This window comes from Poeciliopsis prolifica, unplaced genomic scaffold (assembly GCF_027474105.1).
Source record: "Poeciliopsis prolifica strain line A6 unplaced genomic scaffold, Auburn_PproV2 SCAFFOLD045, whole genome shotgun sequence".
NCBI classification, from domain to species: domain Eukaryota; kingdom Metazoa; phylum Chordata; class Actinopteri; order Cyprinodontiformes; family Poeciliidae; genus Poeciliopsis; species Poeciliopsis prolifica.
This window is the reverse complement of record NW_026562420.1, coordinates 1,079,660-1,105,274: the sequence shown is the minus strand read 5'-3', so window position 1 is coordinate 1,105,274 and position 25,615 is coordinate 1,079,660. Positions and strand designations below refer to the sequence as shown.

Here is a 25,615-nt window from a genome sequence, read left to right as displayed (position 1 = left end):
GTCTGGATGGGATTCCAGGTTTGATTCTCAAATCTCCTCCAGATCAACAAGTTGGACCATCGAACAACAAACTGCTCCACCATCCATTAAAAATCCAGCAGCCAATTTCTGAAATGAGCTGCAGGTGTGACAGCCTTCTGGGACAATCCCACAAAGATCCTCTACAGACAGAGCACTCACACTTGACACAAAACTGAATCCTAACACCTACATTCTGAGCACGCAACTCTGCACCTTGTCAGGTTTTGTTGGTTTAAGACTGAAAGGTGCAAAGATGCACCTTTTTTCCTTTTATTAAATTGTAATTATTTCACCACATAATTATTGTCATAATAACACAGCAAAACAGGACCTAACAATTTCCTTTAGGCCTGTTTCTAAGCTATGCCCTAAAGAGGGCGATTCCTAGTGTGTCATTTCTTTTAACCTTAGCTGTGTATGTAAATACATGCAAGCAGTTCAAAGACAGGGGAAAACAGCAATTATTTATTCCTAACAAAAACTAGTTTTAAGAGACATCTTTTGAACCTGCTGAAGTGGCGATATAATAAAGTTACTCAAGTGAACATAAAAAAATGCAGCTCTGTAAAAATAATCCTAAAAACGAATTTTTGGATTATTAAAAGTTACTCAAGTAAGTTTAAGTGAGTAATCATAACTGCCCAACACTACCTACAAGTGACACAAACAGGAAGTGTAGCTTCAAAGTAAACAAATAATGGAAAGAGAACACCCAAGTTTGCCCAAATTAACTTTTACGCCAATTTTTACGAGCATTAAACCAGGACCTAAATCTCCCTGATTTCAGGGAAGTCAAGGACTGATGTCAATGATAACGGCCCCCCCACAACATAATACCCAGCCACAGCCCACCCACCAGAGAGGCAATCGTCCAAAGATAGCGACACACACCATTTAGCAGAATGGGACTCCCCTCCACTTTGATTCTCAAGTGTTGAGTGTGCCGCAGCAGCAAAGCCGTGTTTGGACAGAAGCATGATAGATCCGTTTAAAAGGACCTGAGATAATGTGTTGATTCAAAGCCTGATATGTGAATTAGTTTCTGCTCAAGCCTCATTTAAGCTGTGGTTAACAAGATGAGGACTTAAGAAGCACGGTCATTCAGAACACGTACGCTCGCACACACACACACACACACACACACACACCACACACACACACACACATCCCACTCACACACACATTCCAGCACAGCATTCTTTCTTAGCAGAATATAAAAGTACAGGAATGGGAGGAGAAAACTGTTTCTGGGAATGAATGCCCTCACTGCACCTTCTGCTTTCAGTTAAGTCCTCCCAAGGATTTCTGAAATTCCCTTTCTGGTATTTGTTGGAACTTTGGTAAAAATTTCTGCTAATACAGTAAGTACCTCATGTTTTCACTGTGAAGCATGAGCACATCTATTAGTCATTTACTTCCTGATAAACCAAACCATTTTAAACAAAATACTAAGAATAACTAAAAAAAAAAGGAAGCATGTTTTTTTTTTTTAAGAAAATGGCACTTTATTTACAGTTTCAAAAGTTGAACAAAAGCTTATATTTCCTGCACAAAATGGTGTTTTGACTCATTTGTATGTGAGTGAAAATAACAGTCAGTGATTTCACAAGTGGTACTGACGTTCAGAGAACACTTTGACTTCATATCTCTAAATAAAGCTATAAAGATTCATGCACAGACACATCCACAATGAAACAGTGTGAAGTTCTTAAACGCTCCAGAAGTATTTTTCCTTTCACTTTAACTTAAAACCCTGTGTCACCATATCTGCTCAATACGGCACTGTTTTGTTATTCATTACTCTCACAAGAAAAGCAAAAGAAAATCCATATAAATGTTTAAATTCACAGCAACCTCTGAAAGAACCAGAAAATCGCGTAAGTGAATAGAGGGTTAAAGGTCTTCATCAAATGAATCCTCTCCTTTTCACACTCCCTCTCAAATTACCTACAAGTCAAATAACAATAATTCAGATATAAATACACTTTTTTTTTATCTGAATAATAATCAAAATGCTCACAAGCGCTCTGGCATCATAAATTGTTCCAAATACCCAGCAGGACGCTAAATTTTCACTTTTTATAGAAAAAAAAAAATTTTTATGAGGAATGAAATCTGAATTTGATCATTTTTGTATCATATGACTGAAATTGAGCCGTAACTCATATCCTAACCATTTGAACTAAACATAGAGTACGGTTATGCAAGACCGCCACCTGGACACTTCCGGTATCTTTGGATATTGATTGGGAAAAAGTTCCACACCGCGGATACCGAGTCAGCTGTAGTTGTCACTCCAGGCCACTATAAGGCGCTGTGATTTTAGCATGAAATAGAAACACATATGCGCTTTGACTCTTAGCTCCCACCTCATTGTAAACAGCAACCCGTCTCCATGAACGAATTGCTTGTGATTTTTAAAAGACAGCGAAATTAAAATGAATGATTCCTGCCACATATAGACATCTATGCAGAATTTCTCTGACTATAAACAAGAAAAACATGAATTTGCATAGCAGAGAAAACTAATTCGCCACAACAGAGTGGGCTGGGATACCTCAGTGTTCAGATTTTATTTTTATTTCAGCCGATGTTTCACCAAGGAATTAGAAACTATTAAGATGTTACCATTTTCAATGCTGATGGTAAACTGTTCCCGATACAATGACCTCTGAATGAGAAGCAGACAAGAAGTGAGAATGTGGAAATTCAGCAGAGACAGGGAGATAAATTCCCACCGGATGTATTTAGTCACTTCCAGCATTGCTGTTGCACCATCACAGAGTTAAATATGGCCTTAAATAAAAGCACAGACTTTGTCTGTGGCATTTTGCCAGCTGATTTAATCAAAGCATAGCAACAGTCCTGTAGTGCATTACAGTGATCACAGTAAAAACAACAACAAAAGAACTTATTCTTGATAAGAAAAGTTGCTTTCTGACGTCCAGCTCACTAAAGCATGCAAATGAGAGCAACTTTTTTAAGAGTTCAGTTGCATTAGAATACATTTTAGCAGAGCATAAAGGAACAGAGGTAATAGGCGAGCTTGCAAATGGTAAGCAACGAAACACAAAAATAAATATGGTAAGTGGTGCGAGACATCATGAGTTATGTATTTATAAAAAATCTAACTGGAACAAGTTAGGCATGAGAGCTTAGTTCAAACTATAAACAATTTCCTATGAGTTTTCACATTGGATTGACAGTTTTGGTAATGACTGTGTCCCTTTACCTTCATCATTAAGAATCCAACAAAGTACAAATAGTTAGGAGGAAATAACTGTAATCCATTGTAGTTTGAGTAAAACATGCAACCTCCAGATAAAAAGAGTTCCTGTTACTTTCTCACAACACTGAAACCATCTAGGAGGAAGCGAATATTTCCATTCAAAAAGTGGAATGTATTTCATGTCCATGACGGGAAAAGGAAAAACCTGCAGCAGCACCAACCTGACTCAGATCAGAGGCTCTGCAGCGAATCTTTAACTCCTTCCAGAGGATTTGATTTCACTAACAAAGAGGAACTGTAGTGGGATGCATTGGGCTCAAACGGAAAACATCCTTTAGCTGGTACTTTCCCATCTTGTTTTGTTTGTAATAAAAACTGTAGATGACTCCTGCGATGATCAATATCACAGCTGCAGCAATTACTACGGCACCTATTATGTACGGAATGAAGTTTTCTGCAGAAAAGAAGAAAAAAAAGGGAACAGAGATGATTCAAAATACCCAAACAGTTGAACTTCCTTCTTGGGGTGACGTGAGTTCAAGCTAGATAATAATACTGGAAGAAGTACTACGACTCATTTCTCTGAACGTTAAAAACTTTAGAAACTAACCCTGAGGAAGCTCACCTTGGACTGTTACGTCAAATGTAACACTGACAGAGTTCACGGTGTTGCTGACGGTGCAGATGTATTGCCCTCCATCCTGAGAATCAACTGAGTCGATTCTCAGATCGTTCCCACTGCTGTGGCCTTTGTTGGACGGCAGCGTCCAGTTGTACTGAGGTTTGGGGTTTCCTTCACCCAAGCAGCTCAAATGGAGAGTTTCTCCTCTGATGATGCTGATTGGAGCTGGATCAGCCGGAACCTTCAGCTCAGGTCCATCTACGTTTTTACAACAAAGATGGGAACAAAATGGTATCATTCAATCATCCAAAACGTGGATGATTGGATAAACATTTACACTTGATGTTACACATTTCAAGGGACATCTAAACAAAATCTTACTTAGAAACTTATGCAATGTTTATTCAATATCCACTGTAGCTGGAATGTATTTTTGAACACAGCATAGGCTGAGTTTCCATTATTAATGTGCACAAAATGTTGACCGTATCTTGGGGAAAAAAACATATTTTTGCAATTGTGTATATGTATATAGTATTTGTGTCTATTTCTGAACTTACAATAAACTGTAGCAGTGAGATTGTCTGATTTCACCACTAGAGGGGGCTGTGGCCCTTCAGCTCCCAGGTCCAGCTTGGCTTCACACCAGAACTGGACTCCATTGTCTTCTTTGCTGGTCTTGTAGCTCAAAGAAAATGTCCCATTAACTGGTCCCTTCTCGGTATTGTTGCTTCTCATTTCACCTACAGACGTCTGACCTCTGTAAAAGGTCACAATGAGGTTTTTAGCCGGAGCAACTTTCAGAACATCACACTGCAGGGTGACCTCTGAACCCTCGGTCAGAGGTCCAGAGCGGTTAAAGCTGAAGGACACACTTTCTGCAGGTTCTGGGGAGAAGACAAGAACAAAAATAGAAAGAACAGTAATGATTAATAACAGCAAACAACAACATTCATGTTGAAAATGCTGGACATAAAAAAATGTCAATGGTAACAACAATGGATAAAAATCACTCTAAAATGTTCTGGTCACATTAATTAACTTACTGTAGACGATAACGTTCAGGTTGGTGCAACACTGAGCATTCTCATTAGTATAGTAGCATTTTGGAGTCAAATTCCACACATTCATTTGTTTCACTGTCCAGGTCACTGTGTTTCCATTTATGACTTTAGTTCCACGAGAAGTTTCCATATTAATAACATTTTCATCTGAAGGAAGACAGGCCTGCTGACAGGCTACACATGTAGCAGAGGTTGGATCACCGAACTTCACCACCAGGCTGGATGGAGTTATCACAGGTTTGTCTGGACAGCTGTAATCTGAGAAAAACATGGATAATAATATTATTACATTTGCATTCTCAGAATTCAAAACACAATAAAATTTGCCTTTGTAAATATATAATTTATCTAGGATAAAGTTCTTAGGAACTTAGAGCTTTTTAATCACCATTTTAATATTTAGATAGTGCTACTAACTGGTATGTTATTTTTATATTTAACTTTATTCAACCCAGACACAATCAGTACCTTCGATCTGGTCTTAGAAATGCTGGATGAAACCTGAAATTTTTGTCTATGTATAAATATGATCTAGATTCTGGAAGCTCTTTTCTTCTGCCTAATATCATTTAGATTTTGACTAAGCGACCTCATTGACACAAGGTAATGTGAAGCACGCTCTCGTTCACCATTTATTTTGTCATCATTGTTCTCTAAGTCTTTGCTTTGCTTCCAGGTTGTTGATGTCTTCAGGTTGTCTGATGCTGGTGTTGCTCATTGCAGCAAGTTGCCTTTCTGTGAGTTGCTACTCTTCTATTTGGTACCTATGAACTGAACCATTTCATTACTCTAGCCCAAGATCATTTTTTTCACTCCAGAAAATAAAAAGATTGAATCTTATTTATAAATGATATAAAGACAGCATCTCGCTGCAGCAGATGATCATATCAGACAAAGACGATAGGCTCCTGTTGGAAGCAATAATATCACAATCCTAATGTCATGCAGCCCAATTATCTAGTATCAAAAGACCAAAATCAAAGATAAAATGACTGTTTGTGGTACTTAAAAAGGACTACTGTTCTTAAGCATTATAGTTCAAATTCACATTATATATCTAAATATATTGTAAAACGTAAGGACATGCAGGCTTTTTTGAAAAAACATCATTTCGTAAAGAAAGATGACAAAGGATCAGTTGCAGGTGCAGGTCATTTCATCCCTTCCTCATTTCAAAATTCTGTAAATTGGGAGTTTTGTACCTAAAAATGTCAACAAAAAAAAATGTACTCCATCTTACTGCCACAGTACAAAACACGACTGTTAGCTCAAATAAAATCCTTGGTTCTGCCTCTGATCTGACGCATGAAAAGTTGAGCACATTTTAATATTCCTGGTTTAATCTTGAGGATGTCTGGATATGCAACTCCAATACATAGTCTGTTAATCATAGGACGTTATTCAGAGGTCATGTTTCACAAGAGTCAGCTGATTGTGACAAATATGTTAGTTTGAGAGTCATCAGAGCATTGGCAAGTGGTAAACAGAGAGATGGTCTAAAGGAGACACAGAATGACAAAACCGAGTTAAGAACGGTCCAACTGGAAGGACAGTGAAGAACCGTCACCTTTGGAGAAAATAAATTAATAATGATCAACAATCTCTTAAACATTTAGTGAAATCAAGTCTCAGCGAAACAACAGAAGTCAGGGTTGTGTTTCAAAGTAAAAGTAAAAGTATTTCCACAGGCATCATGTGAAGAGAACTCTGAAGGTTCCCACAGAAAAGCTTCGTAGCCATTAAGAAAACCACTAATCAGGGAGGCTGACTGGAGAAAGAAAAATTGCATTTGGAAGCAAGCATAAAGACTGGACTCTTGCGCTGTAGCGGCCCAGAAGTTAAACACAACCCACATAAGGAGGCCACAGTCCTCAACACGGCCATCACAGGTTCAGATCCCGGTCTGATGACCTTTGCCACATATCTTCCTCTTCTCTGTTTACCCACTTTCCCATCTGACCACTCTGGAATAAAGGCCACTAGGGCCAACAAAGTCTTTAAAAGATCAAAAGATTTGACTGATGCAATCTTTGAGTTGAGATAAGTAATGAAATATTAAACACTCTCCAGTGTTTTGCCGCATCAGGGTAAGAAGAGAGCCAGATAAAGTGGTGTGTCCATCTTCCCCAGTGCTTATTGTACAAGCATGTGGGATCAGTACTATGATCTATGGATGCTATAGTTGATGTCATGAGACTTCCTCGATATACTGGACAACCAAGTTACTACATCAATAAAATTAGTTTTTTCTGATGGCATTCCAAGAAAACAAGACATTTCCAGGATTCATCAGGTTTAACATGTTAAAGAGTGGCTCCGGAGACATCTTTTTTTTTTTTTTTTTGTTCCAACATCACTTTTGCCAAAAAAAAAAAAAAAAGACTTACCTAATTATGTGTCAGTAAGAATATGACCAAAGTCAAATTCCTTATTTGGACCCACAAGCTGTGATCTAAACCTTCAATAATAGAAAGTATTCTCAGAGGTTAAGGTTTTATTAAAGCTGCTGCCGATAATGTTTTTCTCAGTTGTTTGACTTTATTTATTTATTTATTTATTTATTGCTCTTTTATGCAAAGCAAAATTCAGTTATCTTATCTGAGGTGATAGAATAACTCTTTGGATTCAAACCTACGTCAAAGCAAACGCCGGATCTCACTAACAACACAACAAAAAACACGTTCAGATCTAACAGCGGGAATAACGGGACCCTGATCCCCGTTACATGAACGACTCGATCCACGGATTCTTGTTTACAGACTGGCACTGACGATGGGAAGCTGAAAGCGATCAAGTGGGGGAAAGCAGCCACCATCCTGAACTTTTCCATCCTTGACCGACGGAGGATCAAATCCCGGCGCGTGACGGGAAACTCACCGCACGCGGACACATGGAGCCACCGCAGCACATTCAGGAAAGAAATCAGCAGAAACAGGCAGGGGAACATGTTGACCCTCGAGTTTTCAGATCGACTCTCCGGTCGCAGAAAAAGGTGGAGAAAAGCCCGACGGCGGAGTTGAAGTGAAAACGCAAAAAGCTTCGCACTCACGAGACGCAGCGCGAGGAGGGAGGCGCAAAGAAACTTCTGTAGTTTCCCACCGCGGCGTTTCGCTTTAAGAAGCTGAAATTGAAAGTGGAATTGGAGGCCGTGTTTCAGAGGGACACAGATTACGCGTTTTGGGAAATCCCGGTACTGTCAGCAGAGGGGAATGTGTTCATGAGTCTGCTCTTATCGGCCTGATTGGTCTAATCCAATCACAAGTTGTCTGTCCTCCTGAAAGGATAAGAAAGTAGACTAAATTACGTTAGTCCGTTTGTTTTCTATCTTCCCAGAAGGTGGAAAACGTTTTTGTCATGTGGAAAAAATATTTGGATAGAGACCTGACACTGATGAATGCTGGCTCATACTAATACAGTGTAAGTAAAACACTGATGACATTTTCTAATGGCGCAATCAGCGGTGGCTTGAAGTGGATGATATATTTACAGACTCGGTCAGCATTGCCTGGTGGGTCTAAAAACAACATCCATTTCATTCCTACAAGTTTTCTTTTGCTTCTTTGCTTCATCTCCACCCTGTTGGCGTTGTAAGAAGATATGGCCGTGCATGAAAGCAGCTGAAGTTCAAGCAGCTTCAAACATAAAAACACTTCACTGTTTCTGAAGAGCTGATGAACCCACTTCATCAGCAGTGGGTTCAAATTCAAACCATAAACCTCATCATTTGTTTATGGAACATTGCTGGCAATCGAATACAAAAATAAAAAATCAGTTTCCTCACGATTTATTACCATGCCTGACTTCCAAAGCTTGAAAAATAAATGTGCTTGCATTTTCTTGCAGGACTGGTGACCTGGACAAGCCCCTCCTTCTCCTGCTCTCCAACCAATTAAAATGCAAGCAATTATTATGAAGCAGAAAGAAATTGCCCATGTAGCACATATCAAAAACCACCACTGTATTCACATTTTCAGAAGATGTGCAGGATTATGTGAACTCAACCCAAAGTTATAGTGTGATTCCCTGATCAACAGCATAATTAGAGTTTTGCTTTGATTCTTTTATGCATGTTTGAAGAATCCTTGAATCTCCCGTGGCAACCATTCAGCTGTGCAAAATGCCTGGGTGGACATAGCTCCGCCTTTGAGGCACAGCTCCTCCTCTAAGTCACAGTTTCCATGTTTCTGCCACACTCAGCTCCTTCAGACTAGCCAGCAGAAATTAGCAAACACCTTGTTGATCTCCACATTTGCAGAGTTTGTCACAGGAACTATTTCTCAGTGCAATGCTGGTTAAAAACGTTGTTAAAGGGTTAAAAGAGGAGCCATGTTGTGATGATGTCCTGAAGGCGGAGTTTTTAAAAAGACAGTTGCCCAATTTCAACAGATTAATTACAAAGTTACATTTCTTTTAGTTAAATATTTGACATTTTCAGCATTTTTACAACTGAAGCTATCAACTACTAAAAATGTCACTATATGTGCCTGGAAAATACATCGCACCATCTTTTTAAGAAATTGTTGAGTCTCAAACCAAACATGTCTGAAAGTTCTCCATGTTTTTATGTTCAAGAAACTTTAAAGGAAGTCATTTCTGAATTGCAATATAACTAAACTTCCCTCTGTGTGTTTCCTAACAGTCCTTCCTCTGTTTATCAAAACGAAGTGCTGTCCTCATTTTTTAATTTTTTTATTTTTTTGTCTGCTAAACACCACCTTTACTTGTGTGCCTATTTGTCTTTGAGGCCACTCCAAATGATGCTTCCTGAAAACGCTCCACTTTATCGCTAGGTCACCTTTACTGATGTTTGTTTCTACAAAAAGGTCAGGGTTATTTCAGCTCAGAAGCAGAAATACCCTTCTTAAGTCAAGGTTAGTAAGTGACTGAATATAAAGAGTTATTTTTGATTTGACTGCGTAATTCTCACCAGCTGAAGGTGTGAATATCGCCGCGATGCGAGGAGCAACATGAATAGAAATAACTGAAGCGCATTCTGAGTCATTTGAAAATGTGTCGTGCAGCATTTTCACAACAGCTCAAAGAAATAATGCAGACATTGCGTGAAGATGCTGTACAGTAAAGAAAGTCGGAGTGGAAAAACAACAGCCTTGATAGAAAGGACGAGTCATCTGGCAGTCAGAACTGTATAAACCTTACTGTGCTTTGAGCTCCATGTTACTGAAGCTAAATGCTGAGAACAGAAATCTTTAGCTATTGAACAGTAATCTGATCAGCTTTTGTTTAGATGCTTTACAGCAAATAGTTATATGACTACAAGGGAGAAGCGTGCATTATTATATATTCAGGTTCATGTTGATGAATGGCAATTATTGAATAAAAGTCAAACTTAGGCTTTACATGGGGGGAGGGGATGTTTGGTTGCATACATAAAACTGAACTTCCTTTTATCACTTCTGCATTATGTTATGGGAAATTTTAGCTGCAGCATGGACCACTCACATACTGTGACTTTTTATGCCGAATGCTTTACAAAAAATAACAATCTAGAAAGAATATTTTATTTACAGAAGAAGATTAGGGAAACTGGAAAATAATAAAAATTACGACGACTTTTGATCCCAGAAGATTAAACTCTGAATTTGGAGAAAAATGAGCCTGAATTTTCTTTTTTCTTCCAGTGGGCCTAATCTATGACATATTTATACTAAATTATTATAAACAATGATCCCAGGAGGAGGTATACCACATAAATGTCAGCCAGCAGACGATTTAAGACGTGGTATTTTGTCACTTTTCACGCCCAAGCACATTCTGTCCATAAGCAGAGACTCGTCTCTGAGCAGCTGTGGCTGTGCATGTGACGCTGCGGTCAAACACCAGAACAACAGCTTCAAGCAGTTTGTTGATTGCACCTAATATGTAATAATTTTCATTATTTAAGCAGTCTAAGTAAGAACGGTTCGTAACACAAACCACAGAGTGTGGTCGGCTAAAGATGTGATACTATTTAATTATTGCTGCCTGCACGGCCATTAAAGTCTTAATCTGTGGCTATCTTTAGATTTTGTTGGAAGAAAAAAAAAACTGACTTTAAAGCAAGTTTATTTATTTATATCGGCCTTTATTTGCTAGCAAAATGGGTAATTAGAGGAGGGGGAAGACGTGAGGCAAAGTCCAGCAGGCCGGGAATCGAACCTGCAACAACCACATTGAGGATTAAGGCCTCCATATGTGGGTTTTGATTAACTTCTGCGCCACCAAAGCACATCCTGAAGCAGATTTAGACATTGTGTGAAGATGCTGTACAGTAAAGAAAGTCGTCAATATAGCAACACATAAAACTAGTTGCATTCTGACCCGAAGCCATGTTGGTTCTGAACTCTCTCCAGGATGTTAACACTCATCAGTTTTCTACATATTTTCTATTGAATGTTACAGATTATCACACTTCTTATGAATAATGATAATTGTATTAGGTAAATAAAACCTTACATTCGAGGTTGCAGACTGTTTTAATTCAGCATTTCAAACTTTTTTTAAGTTGGAAAACAATGTATGTGTATATATTTTTCTTGCTTTGCAAATACGTAACACTTTGTGTTGGTCTGTGGTTCCCAAAGTGTGGAGCGCGCGAAGCGTTATGAATGAATGAGACAAACAACAAACAAAACAACAGTCACACAAAAGTGTTTCTCTGTGAAGATGGTGTGTGGTTTGTTTTGTTGCAGCCAGAAGTATGAAATAAACTTCAGTGTAGTTTGAAAATTAAATATGTGTCTAGGTTAATGTCTGGTTGAACAATGTGTGTACCCAGTTGATTTATTTATTTATTTATTTATTTATTTATTTATTTATTTATTTATTTTTGGCAGGGATTTTATTGCAATACAGAGCGGGGCCCAGAAAATCTTTGGGACCCACTGCTCTAGCTCATGAAATCCCATTTCCTGATAATTTTCAGACGTATGCATGCTTTTGCAAGCTGTTGTTGTAGAATACTGGAGCTGCTGTGGCTTAGTGGTCTGAGTTTGGCGTGCCTCCCAGCAGCAGGAATGCTCCATGTGAAGCACAGAGGCTCGAACGTAAACAACTTCACAGGACAAGCTTCTCTGTCACTTCCCCTCATGTCCAAATTTAGTCATGTCTGCCACTGGAGAAAAACTGGCTGAGCGAATGACCTCGTTCACTCATGACATGTTAGTGGTTCTATCCTCTTTTCATCTACTCAGGACAACATGAGGCCAAAAAGCTTCTTGGTATTAACTACTGTTTGAGTTATTGAGAACAAATTCTTATTTCCAATAAGAATCTTGCAGGAAGGGAAGATCAAGCAGCTGACCTTACAGTAAATAAACATGATAGCATATGTGTTTCCACTAATCATAAAATCATAAAACACAGAATTTTGGGGTGGATAAAAAGCAACACGCTTTTTGATAAAAAGTTTTTCCGCCAGACTCAGGTGGTTTTTTGGCTTTTATCAAAATTAGTATATTTATTAAACTACAACGGAAAGACTTTGTTTTCGCGTTTTAAATGGTGTCGTCAACAAGAAGATGCTACTGACGAAGACGAAGAAGACGACAGGAAGTAGTCGGAGGACGACGGCGCCGCTGGTTTTTAATGAATCATCGAGTGAACAAATTTATTCACGTAATTTTAATTGCAACCACAACTATTTTTTTAAAATATTGTTTCATAAAACATCAAGACAAAACAAAACTGAAGCATTAATTGTTTTGCTAAAACATGTGTAGGTTTCAGCCTGCATATTTGGAATACCTTTAACCCTCTCAGGCTCAAATTACTTGCAAAGACTTGCTAAGTAGCATTGATCTGTTGCAAATCTGCAACATCTGCCTGGAGAGGGTTAAAAAGTCCTTTTGTTCGTGGGTTGCTCAACTTTACAAGTTGCAGAAATTGCCGAAAGGCTGCGCTCATTTCCAGCTGAGAAATAATGACGTTACCTCTGAGCTGCTTTATCTGTTCTTTTCAGCTTCTGTCTGTCTAATCTGAGAAATGCTGGGAAGCAAAGAAGTTAACCAGAAAGTTTTCTGTGTAAGAGCAACTCCCTCTTTTCTGGATAATGAGTTAATCTCCTGTCTGTTTTATTGAGACAAGTTCATTTCACAGTTGTTTTCTTGAAATAAGTTCATTTCCCATTTTCTTGATAGGTTTCTTGAGATAATAGATTAATTTCCTTTTATTTTTCTTGACAATGAGTTCATGGGAAAACATCAGAAAATGATATCTTGAGAAAATCATTTGGAAAAAATAAATGTGGAAAATGTTCGACTCGACTTCTGAGCATATGTGCGTTGAAAACAATAGTGAAACGGTGATCTCAGGCATTAGTGAACAACAACATTCAGTGATACAATAAACCAGATACACCCTCATGGTTTCCTTATGGGAAGTGATAGAGGAAGCTTTGGATTAATGTGAGCTCCTTTACTAAAGCCAGAGTCCTGGCAGTCTGCTGGCCCTCAGCAGACAGGAGCGTCTTAACAAAATGCTAAGATGTGAAAACGACCTCAATGCCTTCAAGAAACCAACTGGTGCTGGTCGTCAGTCTTGGGGCTCTACATTGATTTTGTCAGTTGAAAGAATTGATTTTTCAGAAAATTCGCCTAATAGTCCGACAGAAACGCCTTCATAGAACAAAAGGATCCCCAAAGCTGTGTCTCACACTCTGTTGACCTCAGCAGCAAGCTAAGTGCTATCAGAAAAGTTTTGACAACGGAAAAGACCTCTTTCAACTCCTCCAAGTGAAAAACTGTTGCACTGCCATTCACAAACAACCAATCAGAGCCAGAGGGAGGTTCTGAGCGCTGTCAATCAACATCCTGTATGCTCCTCAATGCGCTAATGGTGGAAAAGCAACTTATTGTTACAGAAAATACATTTATCTGCCATCATTGGTGGCCATGCTAACTAGCCTTAGCTTTCACGGCAGGCTATGCTGTGGGGAACCAGCTGTAGCTTAGCACAGAGCAAGTGGGAGGGGCTGAGCATGAGAGTGATTGGCAGCGCTTAGACCCGCCTCCTGGCTCTGATGTTCTTTCTGATTGAGTGGTGTATTTCTGCACTTTGTACTGGGAGCATTGGGAGAAGGCAGAGGAGCTCCTTTTTTCAGATTATCTGTCTTATATTATTCTATCATAAAATAATTTTTAAAACAAAACAAACAATTTTTTATAATAGTTACAAACTGCGGCTTTCAGGGTAAAATGTGTTTCAAACTTTAATAAAAAAATGTTATACAGAAGAAAAGTCCAAAAATCCCTTCACATAAATGAAACTGACAACTTCCTCCTTTTGCATGGGTCAAAGGTCAAAACTGCTTAATTATATCCATTTTTTTAGAGAGTGACTGTTTGTTCCTCCTTTTTATAACCATAATCTACTTTAAATCTCTCTGACAAACAGTCTCACATTTGTCTCTAGAACAAAACGTAAATTGTGTTATTGACACAATCCAACACACTGTAAAGAAAGACATTTTAGGAACTGAACTAATGAATATATTAGGCATCCAGTTCCACTCAGGGTTTCCCCGACAAAATCCCCTTTCCGCTCTGAGCAAGCACTTTGACGTGGGGTTGTTTAGAAATAGTTCCATTTCTGTAAAACAAAATCTGAAGTGAAAGCTCCAGTGAATTTATTCAGGATAATTGTAACGTCATTAAGATTTCAGAGAAAAGTGACCAGAATCTAAGCTGAACCAGCGGACGTCGCTAATTATATAAAAATTACAAATGTTCTTGTTCATTTATTTGTTTGTTTTAATTGTTTTACAACATTTCTCTGACCAAACATAACATTTTCATAACTGATAGTTCAAAATCTACATCATCTAGTCATTTGTGAACGTCGTCGCTGCAGTTTCTCACTCCTTCCAACAAAATGCAAATCCTTTTGGACAAGCATCAGTAGCTTCCATTCATTTCTCAGGAGCAGGAGTTTCTTAAAGAGACAGAAGCCCAATTTCAAGGCATTAAATCACACTGTCAAATTTGACATATAAAGTAACATAGTTACTTGATGGTGCTATAAAATGGAACTAGGCTGCTGGAAAATAAATAACCCTGTTTCTTTCATAATGTCAAATATGTCAAAAGTTCACTAATATTAAAGGCAATAAAAAAAAAAAACGGTATGTCCCAACCACCATTGTTTAACAGATTAAAAACAAGTTACGTAAGCTTGCAACTCATGATTTATTTTTTGGACCGTGCCGTTGAGACTCCTGATTTATTTAAAACGCAATTTCATCATACAGTCTTGTGACACATACGAAATATCTGTTTCAATGAAACTATAAGTCATTGTGGGTTAAGAAGTTCATTAAAAGTCACCACTGGACGCTCGCTGATGTGTTGGGAAATTATTGAACACTAGTGTGCAACTGTTGTCAATTTGGTGTCATCGTAAAATTGAAGGAAAGACACAAAGATGGCAGAAGCTCACAGGAAAAGCCAAACATCCGTCTTTTTCACCAGGCTGTCGGAACAAAAGTTTTCTTCTAAGTTGTTCCTTTGTCTCAGTTCTTGTGAGTTCTGTTTATTTTATATGTATAAATAAATGTTGCACATTCCCATCGATTCTTTCCTGCCTTTATCTGGGTCTACCCAAACTACAAACTACAAACACTGAATCTCATCGTCTTTCTGTCGTTAGTAATGGCACAGAAATTAAAAATACAGATTTTTTTCTTGTCTAATTTCTCAAAGACTTTTCACTTTGTGATCATTAACCTGAAGTTGCATCAGCTCCTCTGATAATATTCACACAGCACAGAAGGTGCAAATGCTGTGTGACTTCACACAAAGATGTCAACGATAATAGAAAACCATTCAGAACCTTCAAATAACAGAAATCCTTTTTTACAAAGGCTGTAATCAAAGCAAACGATCAGCAGGCTGCCGGCTTGAATCGGTTCTGTTCACAACAACAACAGACTCAACGATTCGGAGAGTTTTTGCAGCTGCCGACAGGAAACAATGCAGATCACTGTCACATTTTTCTCTACAACTAGTTTTACATTGAGCACAGCACAAGATGATATAACACAGATTAACTGATACCAGCATTGAAATATGGACGGCTGGTTTGTTGTTTTCTCCGTACGAGGAAGTCGAAGCGAACAGAGGGGGGAAAGGTACGGACTTTTCACACAAAGGGCAAAAGTTCAAAACTAAACCACAGTGAGCAACGACTGCTGGTCATTAGTCATTGCCCGTTTGTAACTCCGAACTTAGAAACGAGCAGAAAATATATCAAAACGTATCAAAGTGATTTCCAGGAAAATGTCTGATCGATACTCTTCCATCAGGGCATCACGCTTGTTTGCTACAACTGACCACTGACCGCATACTTGCGCAAACTAAAAATTATTTTCAAATTGTATTTGTGAAAACAGTTAGAAAAAAACAATCCCACTCATTAAACAAGTTTAGAAGAAAAAAAAACTCACGTTACTTGATAATATAGATTTTGCGTTAAGATGAGGGTGTTTTTTCACAATTAACATATTTTGCAAAACTGTGATTTTCATTTCATGACATCACTGCAGTTGCGAAATTTTGCATTCATTCGTAATGGAAACACAGCTATTGATTTTATTTTTTTTAAAAACTCTGAAGGGAGGGCTAAACAGAAAAGAGCATAAGAAACCACCCCGAACTTTACATACTGTATTTACTGACATGTCATAGAATGTTGTAGATCATTCAGTCAACACAAAACGGACAGATATTTTCAAGACAGAAGTTTTAAGGTGGCGAAAATGAATCGGAAGTCATTTTGAATCCTGCGTCTAAGTCAGAAGGTGAGACGTTTCCCACCACTGACACATAATACCAATATACAGTCCAAGTTAAATTGTACAGAGATTCTAAGATATTCATTACAATGTTCTTAGTTGACATGGAAAACATTAGCAACAAGGAAATGAGCTAAATAGGAACATAAGTTTGAACCAAACACAGCAGAAAACAGCAGGCTGACTCAGTGTCATCCTGCAGCCTCAGCGCTTCCCTCTGTGACACACTGTGTCCTAACGGTGAGTGTCCTGCTCTTGGTTCTCTCCCATTTCTACGGTGTTTTGTGACGGATGTAGACTGCAGCGGCAACGACGATCCCAAGCAGAACCACAGCAACTACTGTGCCACGTATTATCTGCGCGTTGGTGTTTTCTGCAGAAAAGAAGAGAAAAAAGGAACAAAGATGATTCAAAAGTACCATCAACGTAAAAATAGTCAAGAGGAAATAATTGTAATCCGTGGCAGCCTGAGTGTAAAACATGGAACCTCCAGATTCCAGATACAAAGAGTTCCTGTAACTTTCTCACAACACTGAAACCATCTACTAACAAAGATTGCTGTGTTGCACTGCGTCCAAACAGAGAGCGTCTTTTGGTCGGTATTCTCCCATCTTGTGCCGTTTGTAATAAAAACTGTAGATGACTCCTGCGATGATCAATATCACAGCTGCAGCAATTACTACGGCACCTATTATGTACGGAATGAAGTTTTCTGCCGAAAAGTAGGGAAAAAGGGAACAGAGATGATTCAAAATACCCAAACAGTTGAACTTCCTTCTTGGGGTGACGTGAGTTCAAGCTAGATAATAATACTGGAAGAAGTACTACGACTCATTTCTCTGAATGTTAAAAACTTTAAAAACTAACCCTGAGGAAGCTCACCTTGGACTGTTACGTCAAATGTAACACTGACAGAGTTCACGGTGTTGCTGACGGTGCAGATGTATTGCCCTCCATCCTGAGAATCAACTGAGTAGATTCTCAGATCGTTCTCACTGCTGTGGCCTTTGTTGGACGGCAGCGTCCAGTTGTACTGAGGTTTGGGGTTTCCTTCACCCAAGCAGCTCAAATGGAGAGTTTCTCCTCTGATGATGCTGATTGGAGCTGGATCAGCCGGAACCTTCAGCTCAGGTCCATCTGCGTTTTTACAACAAAGATGGGAACAAAATGGAATCATTCAATCATCCAAAACGTGGAAAAAACACCAAGATTTACTATTGGATAAACATTTACACTTGATGTTACACATTTCAAGGGACATCTAAACAAAATCTTACTTAGAAACTTATGCAATGTTTATTCAATATCCACTGTAGCTGGAATGTATTTTTGAACACAGCATAGGCTGAGTTTCCATTATTAATGTGCACAAAATGTTGACCATATCTTACTAATGTTGGGGGAAAAAAACATATTTTTGTAATTGTGTATATGTATATAGTATTTGTGTCTGTCTCTGAACTTACAATAAACTGTAGCAGTGAGATTGTCTGATTTCACCACTAGAGGGGGCTGTGGCCCTTCAGCTCCCAGGTCCAGCTTGGCTTCACACCAGAACTGGACTCCATTGTCTTCTTTGATGGTCTTGTAGCTCAAAGAAAATATCTCATTAACTGGTCCCTTCTTGGTATTGTTGCTTCTCATTTCACCTACAGACGTCTGACCTCTGTAAAAGGTCACAATGAGGTTTTTAGCCGGAGCAACTTTCAGAACATCACACTGGAGGGTGACCTCTGAACTCTCGGTCAGAGGTCCAGAGGGGTTAAAGCTGAAGGACACACTTTCTGGAGGTTCTGGACAGGAGAGAATAACAAAATAAAAACAATAAGAGCAACACCTGTTAGGAACACCAAGCAATAACATTAATGTCTAAAACATTTAAACATAAAAATATGTATTATGGTGAAAAACTCTAAATGCTTTGGCCACATTAATTAACTTACTGTAGATGGTAATATTCAGGTTGGTGCAACACTGATCATTCTCATTAGTATAGTAGCATTTTGGAGTCAAATCCCACACAGTCATTTGTTCCACTGTCCAGGTCACTGTGTTTCCATTTATGACTGAAGTTCCAAGAGAAGCTTCCATATTAATAACACTTTCATCTGAAGGAAGACAGGCCTGCTGACAGGCTACACATGTAGCAGAGGTTGGATCACCGAACTTCACCACCAGGCTGGATGGAGTTATCACAGGTTTATCTGGACAGCTGTAATCTGATAAACACAGTAAATATTGAATATAAAATCCGCCATATGCCAACATGAAACAATTCCAGATATGATCATTCGCAGTACATCTCAGTTTTTGCTTCAAGTCTCAGTGAGATACTTTGCAGGTTTGAGCATGCTTTTCATTATTGGCTGAAAATATCTATTCTTATAAACTTCAAGCATTTGTTTAAATACATAATTACAGATCTAATTAAACTGCAAGGCCATTTTACCTGATGCCAAAGAGAAAGATAACAGAGATAAGCTATAAATACTGCAAGTTGCTTTAAAACTGCTGAGATTAAAGGACAGACATAAAAAAACATATTTTACATTTAAGGTTCTACTTTGAAATAAATTTAGATTTGAGTACCTTGATGGCTTGATTTATGTGTTTTTGCAGTTGTTACAAATCCAAAAAACGGTTTACATTTCACAAACTGTAATCTGTCAGTATGAAATAATTCTGCAGTTTTCAGCTTTTGAAACGAGATGCATCTTATAAGAAGCATCTCAACACCCGTCTCCTAGGTATTGCTTTCAATTGATGTAAAAAGTTCATCAGATGAAATATTGTAGTATCTTGTCTTCATAACTCTTCTCTGTGTTCACTGTGCTACATCACAACTGAAGACTTGATTTTTATTTTCATGCCCAGCTGCTTTGAGTCGGGGAATTTCCTTTTGGGGATGAGAAAAGTTTTTTACTCTTTTCTGAAACTGTTCCACGTTACAGACTGAAATTCCACCGCTTCAGTCTGTGCTGATCAGTTAGCAACCCGTGAAATGAAATGACACCATTCGGTTTTGTCCAAAAAATAAAGAAGTAAGAAAAAAAACTCACCACAGCCCAACACATGGAAGCCACACAGAGACTTCAGCAAAGAAATCGTCAAAAATAATCAAGAGGAAAACATTTTCTTAGGTTTTAAACCAAGAAAACAAATGATTTCGACACAAAAGTGGATTTAGCATGGTTTATTGATCACTGTCAATTTTAAGCCCGTCCGTTGGGATCATGTGGAGACGGCCCGGTTGATGATGTCACGGCTCTGTGAAGTTATAACATTTGAGGAACATGAAGGAAAATGTAGATGGATTTTAGGACAACCCTTTGAGATACACTCAAGACATTAAAGAGAGAAAAAAAGAAAAAGAAATGAGTCCAGACATCATGAAGAAAGTTGTGACGTTTTCCTGATTCAAGTGCATCAGTTTCTAAAAACAGCGTGGCGGTCAACACCAATCTCATCCTCAGGTTCTGTGTCACACATGTCACGTGTTCTGGCGTGACAACACGTCAACCCCAAAACAAAACACTTTGTAAAGGCATCGGCTGAAACTGTTGTGATCTGACATTCTTTCAGTGAGGAAGAATTTATGGCTCTGAAAGCAACAGAAATGACAACAACGAAGCTCCATTCCAGCTGTGGCAGCATCATGGAGGACATGATGCTGCCGTCGTTTTCTCCAAACGAGCTACTGCTGCCGTGAGCTCTTCAACGTTAAAATGGTTCCTGGTTCATTGTTTTTGCTTTCAGGAGGAAAGATTGCTGCAACTGGCAGACTTGAGAGTTTATTCTTGGACAACCAGGCAGCTCAAACTGCTTTACATCAGAAAAGCACAAAAAGATGAAAACTCTTTACTTACTGCAGCTGCTCACGCAGCAGAGGAAAGTGGTGAAGGAAGCCGCCAGCAGAACAAAACTGGAAAGCATCTTTATTTTATTTTTTTCTCCGGGCAATTTGTGAAAAATATTCACAAATATTCAGGTCTGGAAAGGAAATCTTCTCTAAGAGGCAGAAACCAAACGTTGATGTTTCACTCCGATTTTAAACTTGGATCGTCCTGGGTGACACAATGTCAGCAACTCGGCTTGTTTCCTTAGCACACATCCGACCTCTGACCTTTTACCAAGATGTGAATGTGGCCAGGATGTGAAAGTGAAAGTGTTGCTCGTTGAGATCATCTCCGAATGCAAAGTTGTTCATTTATAAACGTTATTTAAAAATTTGGTGTTATCCATGAAAAAAAAGAAAAGAAAAAAAAAAAGGTACATTTCCTGTTTTTGCTTAACGGTCTCAGTCTGTAAGTAAAAGTGATTGCAGTAATAGATAGCAGCAGACCCCAGAGACAGATGTTCACATCCACTTCCTGGGGATGTTTATGAGGAAACTGTCATTTTCAATATGAAACCAAATTGTTTCAGCCTGGTCACAGCCTGCTTCCTGAAGCAGACATGAAGGGAGAAACAAAGCGAACAGAAGGAACGTGCAGCACTTTGCATCGACAGAAAGAAATCTCAGAAGCGTCTTGTAGTTTAGTACAAATGTCAAGGAATGAGGTCAGCAGAAAGGAGATATTTAGAGACTTAGTTAAAATCTTAGTGGTTTTTTTTTTTTTGGTTTTTGTTTTCAATAGAACTGAAATTGGCCTCCTGATCCACTGGTGCATTTACAAATATAGGAAACTTGTATAAAAGTGCAACATTTCTTGTCAGTCATCTCAAAAAGTGGAGATAAAATATTTCATTTAGAATCATGACACATACATTTCAAGCCTTTGTTTCTTGTTATTTTAATAATTATGTCTCATTGATCATCAAGACTCAAAATTCAGATTAAGAAAAGTAGAAAGAGAGAGAGAGAGAGAGAGAGACAGAGACAGAGACTCCTTAGGTCATAGGTGTCAAACTCTGGCCCGCGGGCCAAATTTGGCCCGCAGTGTAATTATATTTGGCCCGCGAGGCAATTTCAAATTAATATTAGACATTTACGTCAGAAAGGAGGCATTAAATGTTTATTTGAATTTTATTTAATATATTTAATATTTTATTTCATATATTAAATATATTTTATTTAATATAATATGTTTTATTATTATTAGTAACTCAATTTTGCACACCTGCACTTTTAAGTTAGATAAGCTTTGCTTGTTCAATATTTATTGTTATTTTAGAACTTGTTTGGGTCCATATTAAACAATTCATTTGTTGAACCTTGGCCCGCGACTTTGTTCAATTTAAAGTTTTGGCCCACTGTGTATTTGAGTTTGACACCCCTGCTTTAGGTGATGTTATAAAAACTAGCGAGTTTGATGTATTAGAAGTGGTAGAAAAGTGCTATTTTACATATTAATAGTTTAAAATAATAGAAACCATTCAACAGGATAGAAATGCAGGACATATCAACACAATTAGGAGAAATGTTAAAAAAGAGCCGAGCCAAATAAAATGTAACTATACATGGAAATATCTTCAGACACGTCACACCCTGAAAGTCAGAACTGCCGATTTTACCGACTTCAGTTCATCGGTGCATCTTAATGACCTCGGACTCAAACAGAAGCAGAAACTACAAGCGTCAAGCAGAGGATGAGCCTGCAGAGGTTCCAACTGGGAGCATCATCGGTCGTCCCCCAATCCGCTGGGAAGCAAAAATGAAGAGCTGATTAGCTATTCATTATCACTGTCATAGAAAAGTTATATTAAACTATTATTTGCATTTCTCAGTTTAGACAATGAGGATCTAAATAATAATAACGATAATAACAATAATAATAATAATAATAATAATTCTGTATTCGCTACACTGCTTTGAGACACTTCTTTACTTTTCCCACATATTGTGACAGTTTGGAGAGAATGCTAATCTGCTCATTAGCATTTTCACAATTGCATGGATGCACCAAAAGATGGAGCTGAAGACAGAGAGAGAGAGATAAAGAGAGAGAGAGAGAAAGAGAGACCTAAAATGAGCAGAAAGGAAATAGGAAGAGGGGTGTCATTCCAAAGCAACATCTCAATCTTAATCTTGGATTTTGTCTGGAATTCGTGTTGATGGCAACAATACAACCAGAAATAAAATTCTGATGTATTTTATTGTTGCATTTGATTTTCCATGTTTTCATATTTATCTAAAATATCCGAGTTAGAACAGAATCTCCCAAAAAAAATGCAGCTCATACATTTTTAAGTTAATATTTATTTATATTTATCGTTTATTTTACATACGACTTTGAATTATTTCAAACACCTTAGGTTTACTCTGTCATTTTCTGGCTGATGTAAATACTTATTGCATAATTAAAACTCGAAAACATGTTTAATATGTCTGCAGAGTTTATTAAAATGCATTTTTTATCTAGATAAAGATTTTAATAAAGAAAACTTCTAGTTGTCTTATTATGAAATCACTCGATTCTTGTTGAATCACACAGTGAAGTGACTGAGGGTGACTAGATGATGCGTTCTGTCTTAAAATGTCACAAAAGCTGAATTGAGGTGATTCATTTCTTACCTTGTGTTTCGTTCCGGTGAACTGAGAGATTGGCCTTCTTTGATTTCACCACTAGAGGGGGCTGTGGCCCTTCAGCTCCCAGGTTCAGCTTGGCTTCACACCAGAACTGGACTCCATTGTCTTCTTTGCTGGTCTTGTAGCTCAAAGAAAATGTCCCATTAACTGGTCCCTTCTTGGTATTGCTGCTTCTCATTTCACCTACAGACGTCTGACCTCTGTAAAAGGTCACAATGAGGTTTTTAACAGGAGCGACTTTCAGAACATCACACTGCAGGGTGACCTCTGAACCCTCGGTCAGAGGTCCAGAGGGGTTAAAGCTGAAGGACACACTTTCTGGAGGTTCTGGGGAGAAGACAAGAACAAAAATAGAAAGAACAGTAATGATTAATAACAGCAAACAACAACATTCATGTTGAAAACGCTGGACATAAAAAAATGTCAATGGTAACAACAATGGATAAAAATCACTCTAAAATGTTCTGGTCACATTAATTAACTTACTGTAGACGATAACGTTCAGGTTGGTGCAACACTGATCATTCTCATTAGTATAGTAGCATTTTGGAGTCAAATCCCACACAGTCATTTGTTCCACTGTCCAGGTCACTGTGTTTCCATTTATGACTGAAGTTCCAAGAGAAGTTTCCATATTAATAACACTTTCATTTGAAGGAAGACAGGCCTGCTGACAGGCTACACATGTAGCAGAGGTTGGATCACCGAACTTCACCACCAGGCTGGATGGAGTTATCACAGGTTTGTCTGGACACCGTAAATCTGAGAAACACAGTGCATGTAGATTATGCATCCCAGATGTTTTGCATCTGCATGTCACCACTAGGACATGCAGATGCATGTCCTAGTGGTGCTTTTGTGCTTTTATGTCGCAAGACTTAAAAGCAGAAATGGATTCAGTAGATCTTTTTAAAAAAACACACACACACACACACACACACACATACACACACAAAAGCAGTTGATGTAATCTCTTTAGATTTTATTATTCTGGACTGTTTCACGTTTGTCTTTCATGCATGCATTTTGTTCGTTCTCAGTCTGTAATCTATAATCTGTTTTGAAGAACCTTGTGGTTTTTATTTTTAAAAGTGCTGAATATAGAACTTAATGTTGCTTTTAATATTACAAATATTTGAGTCAAAAGCAACCAGCAGTTGCACCATCAAAGCATCTCAGTAACTACAACCTTTTTATATAATCTTATCTTCTTTTCATTTTAAATTATTATTTATTTTATTATGTCATTAAAGGCACACTTGTGTTTCAGTGTGCGCTCCGGTAGCCAAGCGATGGTATTTAATTGCCAATTTTACTTCTGTTTCTTTGAGCAATGACAATAAAAGTCCATTTATTGATCAGTTCTAACTAAATTCATAAAACGAGCCAAAAAACGGCATATACATTTTTTTTCTTTTTTGACCGATTAACAAAAACAGTAAGGAATCTAGAAATTAAGTTCTAAAATAGCAAGAATAATTTGTCTATTACAAAGCTGATCATTTTAAATGGAAATGAGAAGGACAAAGATGAACTGCTGATCTGATGCAATTTTTGTTTAAGCAGTAACAAATCAGTGAGTTTATACATGATCTCTCTCTCTCTTACAAAAAACAGACCAAGGAGAATAAGAACAGTTCAAAAACTATACTTACTACAGCTGCTCACACAGGTGAAGGAGCAAACCAGTAACAGAATCAAACTGGAAACCATTATTCCCAAACAGCCAGTGAACTTCATCTGGAAAAGAAAAATTTCTCTGCAGGGCAGAAGCTAAATACTCCCCTTTCCTTCTCCCTTTTTTTTTTTTTTATGCTTGTTGTGAGTGAAACAATGTTGACACTTCGCCCCGTTTCCTCAGCGGACGTCCTGCCTCTGCTCTAAACACATCAACCATCTGCAAAAGTGAAGCAAATTACGCCAAGTCTGTTTGAAACGTCCACTGCACCCCTAAAAAAATAAAGATTTTCCCCGTTTTTTGTGGGAATTTGCCAAAAACTTAACAGGTTGTGGCTAAAAAATAAATAAAAATAAAAAATCCTCCACAGATTTTCAGTTTCCTAAGACATAGTAGTAGACAATAATAATCTGAGTGAATACAAAATGCCCTTTTCAAGGGGTCATTTATTTTTAGAACAGCTGTCAGCAAGCTGTGGGGAAACAGGAAGAGTCTCTTCAAGACTTTAAAACATATTTGACCCATTAAGAGTTTAAATGCACACGACAGCCCACCTATTGGACTTGAGTCCAGACCTCAGAGTAACACTGGACCATATTAAGTCAATCTGTGCTCAAAAACAAAAAAAGAAAAGCAGACTGAAGCTCAAGCAGAATCTGGAGCAGTTCATCAATTTACTTCCCGAAT

The 25,615-nt window shown here is 38.1% G+C and overlaps 1 protein-coding gene across 1 annotated transcript; it reads right to left on the bottom strand.

The window, feature by feature from the left end:
• Nucleotides 1-1,826: 1,826 nt before the first annotated feature.
• On the bottom strand, nucleotides 1,827-25,034 carry LOC129376829 (uncharacterized). The gene is made up of 14 exons (XM_055056426.1): nucleotides 24,906-25,034; nucleotides 23,737-24,012; nucleotides 23,236-23,577; nucleotides 20,588-20,704; nucleotides 18,665-18,940; nucleotides 18,188-18,514; nucleotides 17,604-17,858; nucleotides 17,272-17,433; nucleotides 12,461-12,510; nucleotides 7,814-8,129; nucleotides 4,919-5,194; nucleotides 4,433-4,759; nucleotides 3,876-4,130; nucleotides 1,827-3,704 (listed from the first exon to the last, which is right to left on the bottom strand). The coding sequence occupies exons 1-14, from the start codon at nucleotides 24,988-24,990 to the stop codon at nucleotides 3,532-3,534; spliced, it is 3,237 nt and encodes a 1,078-aa protein (XP_054912401.1). The 5' UTR covers nucleotides 24,991-25,034; the 3' UTR covers nucleotides 1,827-3,531.
• Between the last annotated feature and the right edge of the window lie 581 nt (nucleotides 25,035-25,615).

Bases quoted from the DNA above. Each gene is read 5' to 3' on its own strand.
- LOC129376829 (XM_055056426.1), bottom strand. From the start codon at position 24,990: ATGAAGTTCACTGGCTGTTTGGGAATAATGGTTTCCAGTTTGATTCTG. The intron at 17,434-17,603 runs GTGAGCTTCCTC...ACTTTTCGGCAG, and splicing joins ATTTGACGTAACAGTCCAAG to AAAACTTCATTCCGTACATA. The intron at 5,195-7,813 runs GTGAGTTTCCCG...TGTTTTTCTCAG, and splicing joins GCTCCATGTGTCCGCGTGCG to ATTACAGCTGTCCAGACAAA.